This window comes from Pundamilia nyererei, unplaced genomic scaffold (genome assembly GCF_000239375.1).
Source record: "Pundamilia nyererei isolate P.nyererei 1_Seehausen unplaced genomic scaffold, PunNye1.0 scaffold00197, whole genome shotgun sequence".
Classification (NCBI taxonomy): domain Eukaryota; kingdom Metazoa; phylum Chordata; class Actinopteri; order Cichliformes; family Cichlidae; genus Pundamilia; species Pundamilia nyererei.
In genome coordinates this window covers 926909-935839 of record NW_005187598.1, presented here as the reverse complement: position 1 = coordinate 935839, position 8931 = coordinate 926909, and the positions used below count along the sequence as shown (strand labels likewise).

General features: G+C 44.4%; 1 protein-coding gene across 1 annotated transcript; it reads left to right on the top strand.

Moving 5' to 3' along the window:
* Positions 1 to 859: 859 nt before the first annotated feature.
* Positions 860 to 3813, top strand: LOC102200059 (uncharacterized). The gene is given in 1 exon segment (XM_013914426.1): positions 860 to 3813. A coding segment is annotated over 1 exon segment (2886 nt). The 5' UTR covers positions 860 to 927.
* Positions 3814 to 8931: the final 5118 nt, after the last annotated feature.

Genomic DNA, 8931 nt, shown 5'->3' with positions numbered 1-8931 from the left:
GGGCCTTCCCTGGGCAGGGTGGCATGCCCTAACAAGGGCGTGAGGGTTACTTATGCCCTGCTGGTGGCCATTTTGTCGCTCCCTCTATGGGGTGGAGCTTGACACAACAGCTGCAGGCCGACTGGGCATGGAGGCCTTTTTAAGTAATGGGTTAAATTATAACATCTCAAAAGACTAAGCTACATAGCCCCTAAAAAAGACAGATTAATCACATTAAAAATGTATTTGTAATTTGTAAAATTGTATTTTGAAATGGATTTATCTGATAGGATACATCACTGAAGATGCATACCAGTGCATCTAGGAGATGTGTCTTTATAGTTAAACTCTGGCTGAGCCAGTGACGCTTAGGAGGAGTCTAGGTGACAACCAAGAAAGTTTGGTGACTACTGGAGAGACAGATGACAGCTCGGAAAGACGGCTCCAGGGGTAGGGTGGGCTAGCATCCCGGTCTGCAGTTTTCGTGAGAAAGCACCCCAAAAAGCTACGGAAAGCCCTAAAGAAAGATACCCCCAGGAGATCCCGAGAGGGGGGGAGGATGAGGTCTCCAATCGGACGGACTCAAGGTTAACGACCAACGCAATGGAAAGGACTACGAGTAAGACATGTATCTGCGGAAAGCTGTGTAAGAACCAGCTTGGCCTAAAGGTCCATCAGGCTAGAATGAAATGTTTGGAGCGGGAGAGTGAGGTGCTACGCACAGGTCCTGAACCTGGTGAGACGCAGGAGGAGCCCGGCCAGGAGGCACCCCACAGAGCCCAGTCCCTCCATGCACCGGACTCTTCCAATCCAAGCAGTGTAGTTCCACAACAGCAGATTAAGTGGCCCCCAGCCAGCAGCCGGAGCGAGTGGCAGAAGTTTGATGAGGATGTCTCCAACATCATACAAGCTGTGGCCAAAAGAGATGCCGACAGCAGGCTTAAAACAATGACCACCATCATAGTCAGCTACGCCTCAGAAAGGTTCGGCCTGATCGAGAAGTGTAACAACAAGACCCCTTACACCATGAACCGCAGGGCCATGAAGATTCATCAACTGCGCCAGGAGCTCAGGAGCCTTAAGAAGCAGTTCAAGAACGCTGATGTGGAGGAGAAGCAAGCTTTAGAGGAACTGCATAACATCTTGCGGAAGAAGCTGATTACCCTCCGTAGAGCAGAATGGCACAGGAGGCGAGGAAGAGAGAGAGCCAGGAAACGTGCAGCTTTTATTGCTGATCCCTTTCGCTTTTCCAAACAATTGCTTGGGGTTAAGCGAAGCGGGCAGTTGGAGTGCTCAGCAGAGGAGGTGAATAACTTCTTTCATGAGACCATGAGTGACCCACTGAGGGAACAAGACTTGGGACCAAACAAAGCTCTCATCAACCCTGCCCCACCATCAGTAGAGTTCAAGTTGACGGAGCCAAGTTTGAAGGAGGTGTGTGAGGTCATCAAAGCAGCCCGCTCAGCATCCTCCCCAGGTCCCAGTGGCGTACCCTACTTTGTCTATAAGCGCTGCCCAGAGCTGCTTCGCCACCTGTGGAAGATCTTAAAGGTGATATGGCGGAGAGGGAGAGTTGCTGATCAGTGGATGTGCGCAGAGGGAGTCTGGATTCCCAAAGAGGAGGATTCGAAAAACATAAACCAGTTTCAGAGCATCTCGCTATTGAGCGTGGAGGGGAAGGTGTTTTTTAGCGTTGTCTCCCGGAGATTGACCGAGTTTCTCCTTAGAAACAATTACATTGATCCATCACTTCAGAAGGGGGGGATCCCAGGAGTTCCTGGTTGCCTAGAGCACACTGGTGTAGTTACACACCTTATAAGAGAAGCCCATGAGAACAGAGGCGACCTAGCTGTATTGTGGCTGGACCTGACTAATGCGTATGGGTCGATCCCACACAAACTGGTTGAGCATGCTTTACACCTCCACCATGTCCCCAGCAAGATCAAGGACCTGATCCTGGACTATTACGACAATTTCAGGCTTAGGGTCACTTCTAGGGCAGTTACTTCAGACTGGCACCGACTCGGGAAAGGTATAATAACAGGCTGTACCATCTCAGTTACGCTCTTTGCCCTGGCAATGAACATGGTGGTAAAGGCTGCGGAGGTGGAGTGCAGAGGGCCGTTAACAAGGTCAGGTGTTCGTCAGCCCCCTATCAGAGCCTATATGGATGACCTCACCATTACAACATCATCAGTTCCCAGGTGTAGGTGGATCTTGCAAGGTCTTGAGAGACTCATCTCATGGGCAAGGATGAGTTTTAAACCTTCCAAGTCAAGATCGATGGTACTGAAGAAGGGCAAGGTGACGGACAAGTTCCGGTTCTCAATTTCAGGATCCATAACGGAACAACCAGTTAAGAGCTTGGGGAAACTCTTTGACTCCAGCCTGAAAGACTCTACTGCCATTCAGAAGGCAAATGAGGAGCTGGGAGCGTGGCTCATTAAGGTGGATAAGTCCGGCCTGCCTGGAAGATTTAAAGCCCGGATCTACCAGCATTCCATCTTGCCCCGAATCCTGTGGCCCTTGCTTGTCTATACAGTTCCAATAACTACTGTGGAATCCCTTGAAAGAAAGATCAGTGGCTTTCTTCGTAAGTGGCTGGGACTTCCCCGCAGTCTCACCAGCGCTGCCTTGTATGGGGCAAGCAACAGCGTGCAGTTACCCTTCAGTGGTCTCACAGAAGAGTTCAAGGTGGCTCGCACACGAGAAGCCCTACAGTACAGAGATTCTAAAAACTGCAAGGTGGCATCAGCAGGTATTGAGGTAAGGACAGGAAGAAAGTGGAAGGCTGAGAAGGCAGTTGAGGTGGCGGAGTCACGCCTAAGGCAGAAAACACTGGTGAGGGTCTTAGCAACAGGGGGAGCAGGCTTGGGGTACGTCTCAAAGGCCCAGGTCAGCAGGGCACAGGGAAAGGAGACACACCAGCTACTCTAGGAAGAGGTCCGATCAGGTGTGGAGGAGGAGTGAGTAAGTAGAGCTGTAGGCCTTAAGTGGCAGGGAGCATGGACAAGGTGGGAGAGCACCTTGCAGCGCAAGGTCACCTGGGCAAACATCATGCAGGCAGACTTCCACCGGATCCGATTCCTAGTGCAGGCAGTATACGACACTCTGCCAAGCCCAGCAAACCTCCATCTGTGGGGAAAGAGCGAGACACCTGTCTGTCCCCTGTGCTCTGGAAGAGGGACCCTAGAACACCTCCTTAGCAGCTGCCCAAGGGCCCTGGCCGATGGTCGGTATCGTTGGCGGCACGACCAGGTGCTCAGAGTAGTTGCTGAAAAGATTGCCTCAGCAATCAGCACCAGCAAGCATCATCATGCTCCGAGGAAGGCAATCTCTTTTATTTAGGCTGGAGAGAAACCCCAGGTGCGCCCACATTTGACAACTGGCCTCCTCAACACAGCCTCTGATTGGCAGCTACAGGCTGACCTGGGTAAACAACCTAAGTTCCCTCAGAACATTGCAAAAACATCACTCTGGCCAGACATGATAATTATTTCTGAGGCATCAAAACAGCTGATCATGCTGGATCTCACAGTGTCCTGGGAAGAGCGGATTGAGGAGGCCAATGAAAGGAAACGAGGAAAGTACCAGGAACTAGTGCAGGAGTGCAGGGGAAGGGGCTGGAAGACTTTCTATGAGCCCATAGAAGTGGGTTGTAGGGGCTTTGCAGGACGATCACTCTGCAGAGTCCTAGGCCGGCTGGGCGTGGCTGGGGCAGCCAAGAAGAGGGCCATCCAGGCTGTGAGTGAAGCGGCAGAGAAAGCCACAAGGTGGTTGTGGATCAAGAGGGCTGATCCGTGGGTAGCTACTGGTACGCAAGTCGGGGCCTGATCACCTGGTCGCCTGGGCGAGGGTGTATGATGTTGTGAGACCCGAAACACCTGATGACCCTAGGATACATCACTGAGATGTGAGATGTGTCTTTATAGTATAGATCTGAAAATGGTTTTTGAAGTGAGGTTACTATTGAGAGCTTTATCCTGTTTTTTGTGAAATCCATGCACCATTTGAAGCATTTATTAATGGAGTAATAATTACATCAAAATATTGATTTATAATTAGTGATTTTAAATACATTATTAAGTAATACATTACTTAAGTAATGTAAATGAAAGAATTAAAAAATTTATTTTAAATAAATTCACTAATGCATATTTTATTGCACAATTCATTATTGAAGCATGAAATTCTTTATTTTGGTGTGTGTTACCCTTCTGGTCAGGCTTTCAGATGACTATAAATTTTATCGAGGTTTCTGATCAAAGTGCTGGAGGTAAAAGCTCCTGCCCTCCTCAGCCTGTGCTGTGAGAATTCTGCAGGCTAGCAGGACTTGTGGGTGTTGATTTGTGGGCCCTGATAATGACACCCTGTGAGCCACTGCACCAGCTCCTGGTTGATGGAGCAGCACACCAGGCAGACCAACCTGAACACTGTACAGACTACAAGTAAGACCAGTAGTGGCTCACGCTGATATTGGAATACAAGGCAAATAGTGCACTCATGGCATTCATCAAGCACTCAATGGGACTGTGAAGACAACACTGGAGGCCAACTCAAGAATGGATAGAGATATCGATTCAGGAGAGGACATGGATTGATTCTTACAGAGTGCTTTTTCACTCAAAGTGCTTTACACAACATGCCACATTCACCCATTTACACCAGCACTGTTTGAATACCATCAGAAACCTCCTGTACATGGATGATATTAAGCTGTAAGCCAGGACTGAGCGACATTTCGACTGACTGATCCATCATGTCACCATCTGTATCGAGGATCCGGGAGGGCATTTGAATTGGATAAGTGTCACCAAATGGTTGCAAAGAGAGGGAAGGCAACACAGCTGGACTGATTTTTTTATGTTTGTTTGTTTTCTTTAATGGTATAAACAATGAAAGGTGGTGGATTTGCCAATTGGTCATGATGGGCTCTGGGCAGGACCAATTACAATACATCCATACTGAGGTGAAGAGGAAGCGATTGGTCCTGTACTTCAGCTAGAATGAAACCAAGACACAAAGCTGGATTTATTCTGTCTTTGCTGCGCTGCTGCCTCTTCTTCTCCCCCCCTCCCTCTCCTGTTCATACATCATGAAACTGATTAATGATCAGCTGATCGGCTTTTCTCTCTCATTTGTTTATTGCCCACTTTGCGTCAGAAAGAGGAAACCAGCGGATAAACCACAGCAGCACGTTTAAGCTTAATAAGCTGTTGTTAGAATTGATTTAATATCACTGTCTAGTATCAGCTGATGTTTGCTGGAGCCACAGCCCTAAAGTTGCTGGTCATGATGTCGGTTTGGATATGTGGTGAGAGGGAAACATGAAAATGAACCCAGGAGATGTCCTTAAGTGGCCATCTGGTGTGAACTGTATAGAAATCATACATAAATACCAACAAGACTGTACATCACTGTCACAACAGCGTTTGTTTTCATTCAAAGGCTTTATGGTTTTTCCTGTAAACCTGGTGGGCCGGTCTCTAGGGCCAGCCCAGCCCTGGAACGTGATCTGGATTTAAGGGGTAGAAAAATTACTCTATTAAACTTTATTCAGTTGTATTTCTATACTTTCAAATCACAACATCAGCTGCCTCAAGATGTTTTCTATCATAAGGTAGTGTAAGGAAGAGGCCTCCCTTACTACTATTTATTTATAATCTGTTCAGCACCTTAGAAGCACCTTTCACTTTATTAGAAGCACCTTATCTAGCACTTTATTTAGCATCGCACTTTAAGCATAGATTTGCACAGGAAGAACAGTTGCACACAAGGAGTTTAATTATTTATTGAATATTTATTGGGTATTTTAAAATCAGTTGGTAGCCTTGTTTCAGGTCCTGCACAGCTGCTGCTTATCAAGGATTGTGGTGGTTGTCTTTAAAAAGGCAAAGGTTGTGATTGAGAGTAAATAAGGTTTACCAGTAAGGAGAACTAATGCATGTGTGTGTGTAGAAGTCTAGAATTAAAGGGGGGGCAAAGAAATGATTGTAAGATGTGATTACTCACCTTTCTTTCCTGGTGTTTGGGCAAATTCTTCCCCGGGGGTCCAGACACCATGGGTTAAGAGAGTGTGGGGAATCTCTGGTGCTTGGGTTTTGGGGGTTTTATAATAATGGGTGTGGTGTCTGATTAAAGTGTAAAATATTTAATAATATGGAAATATGAAATGTATGTATATCTTTATTCAAATTGTGTTGTATACTGTGGTGGAAGGTTAGGATTTAAGAATTTACCTGTGAGTGGAACAATGTCTGTGACAGCTGAAGGTATTTAAGGCTGCCAGTTGTCATTAGAGAGGGTGTTTTGTTTGGGAGGAGAGCTTCATGTTTGTTCCACTAACACTTGTCTTGGTCTGCCTTGCAGTAACCCTACGATATGAAGGATAACTAAGATCCCAAAGGGGTATGTACCCCTGACACATAGAGGAAGTGGCAGTGATGAATGAATCCATCATTGACTAGAAAAGGTTAGAACAAAGGCTCTAATAATGGCAGCACATGAACAGGCACCAGATCTATGGAGGCATAGGCAAACCACATCCCACAGGACGCAGGTTGCAGACTGTACAAAGGTACGCTATAGACTATCTGACACATAGCAGCAGGATGTGAGATGCAAACTGAGGCAGGGGACACTGAGAGGCACAGCCAAGCGGCTGGGATAGTGTACAAGAAGATCTGTGCTGTATGTGGACAACAAGTCCCAGCGGGAGACGCCACCAAGAGTGACTGAGAACAAAAGGGCTCAGGTGTATGGGACTTTCTGTGTCAATCCCCCGAAGCCCAGGTACAGTGCTTCCGAGGTGGAGCTGCAGATAGGCAAAGGAAATAAGACGTGACTTTGTCTTTTCTCTTCATGTCACAGAGTGAAAACAAACCCTGATTAAAGATGAAGAGAAGAGATTTTACAGTTTGGATATAGAATTGAAAAAATGATTTACTTTGCAATGAGGAAAAAATCCATCATTTATTAAACTAACACACTTTTTCTCATTTTAATCCATGGCCACATTCAGCCCACTGATCTCCAAAACAGAAAACACAGTCACCTGCTGCATAATAACCTGAGAACAAAAAGCAAAATGCCCAAATGTTTGGGAAATGTTAAAAATGGATAGCAATGAATAATAATAAATAAAACAATGTTATCGAGTTTTACTCGGCCAAAGAAGAGTGCAACTGCTTATTCTAAAATTAGTGGAAAACTTATTTTGTATCTGCTTTTTTCTCTTTTAACCTTTTATAGCTATCAGCTGTGTCCTCATCATCCATTTAATGTTGATAGTACGCCTCCTAGTGGTGTCAGGAATAATTTCAGAATGGAGATTTTAAAGATGTGATTCAGGCCCTTATCTCATTAAATAATGACTTGCTTGTTTTGTTTTTTATGATTTTGTTTCTCTTACATGCCCTTGTATGAACAAATGTACATGGATGCTGTTGGTCCAATAAGTCAGAGACAGCCAGCATGTTTGTGTCCTAATGCTGGAGGTCACCTGGGCTGTAGAGAGGCTGAGCACCCTGATAACTGTAAGGAAAGCAACACAAATAGATTTATTTGGAATATAGTGAAGGTACTTTTTCCATAAACAACATGCAACATCAGAAGTACTAAAGTAAGTAATGACTATCCTAATATTAATATCCTAACACTATTTGTATGAAATCTAGAGCAGTCATGCACTTCTGAGTTGGTGAAACACCTACGTGTTACTATTGAGTAGGAAAGGGAAACTGGGATGTGTAAACAGAAATCCTGACAGAGCCCCACCGACTCTGTGTCCAACTGCAGCAAGTGCTCTGTCAAATGAACTCACTAGAGGGCAGCATGGGACTGTCTCTACTGCCACCTAGTGGTGACTGGAGCTGGAGGACAGGATGGGGATGGGGTGGTTGATTAGTTTTCATGATTTAATTTCATTGGTGACTTTTTTGTTACAGTACACTTTCAGTTAAAGAAGAAATGCTCGGGGAAAAGATTTAGAACAAATCAATTTCAATTAAAGGTGCATTTGTTATTTTTATAATTATCTGAGTTATTACATCTCAGATTGTGAGCACATGCATATTTCAAACATTTACTGCATAATTAGATTTATTTCTCATAAAAATGTCAGTGTATTATTATATTCCATTGCTATTTATACAACAGTAAATTAAACATGATAGGTAAATTAAAATATTCACATTCTTTGCTGCAAAGTCTTATTCGGTCTCTGTGTATATCTCATTTTATTCCACAATTTCTTCTTTTGTGGAACAGGAAATGTTGAGAATCCAATCCAGCCTGTGTTTCCAAGCCATGCTTAACCAACCACAATCACCATTTCACTTTAGCTTAAGATAATTCATTTAAACATAATGTGCAGTCTGAGTTTCAACCTCATGGATGTAGTAGGTTTATACAGTTACTGGACAATGACACAATGACAGTGGGGTGCAGCGAAAAAGGCAAAGTCAGTCCACATAAACAAACGTCCTTACTGCATCTTTGTCCTGAGGTTGGGTGCAAAAGCAGGAAATGCTTAAAGCTTTGTTGTTTAAAAAACCCAACAGAATAATCAAAATTATTAATAAGCATTCTACTAATGTTCACTGGAAAGCACCAGTTGCTTTATTTACAGGAAAACTCAACCTGATCTTGGTCTAAACATGTACCGAAAACTTTTAGTGAGAGTACAACCAAAGAAACATGTAGAAGAATATGCAGAGAAAACTGTTTTGTGTCATTCCTCCCGCCATGTGGTTAAAATGGAAAGCCTTTCATAAATATGCTCATAGTTGTAGATGTAACATTTACTGCTATTATATTCTGATTACTACAGGGAGTGCAGAATTATTAGGCAAGTTGTATTTTTGAGGAATAATGTTATTATTGAACAACAACCATGTTCTCAATGAACCCAAAAAACGTATTAATATCAAAGCTGAATGTTTTTGGAAGTAG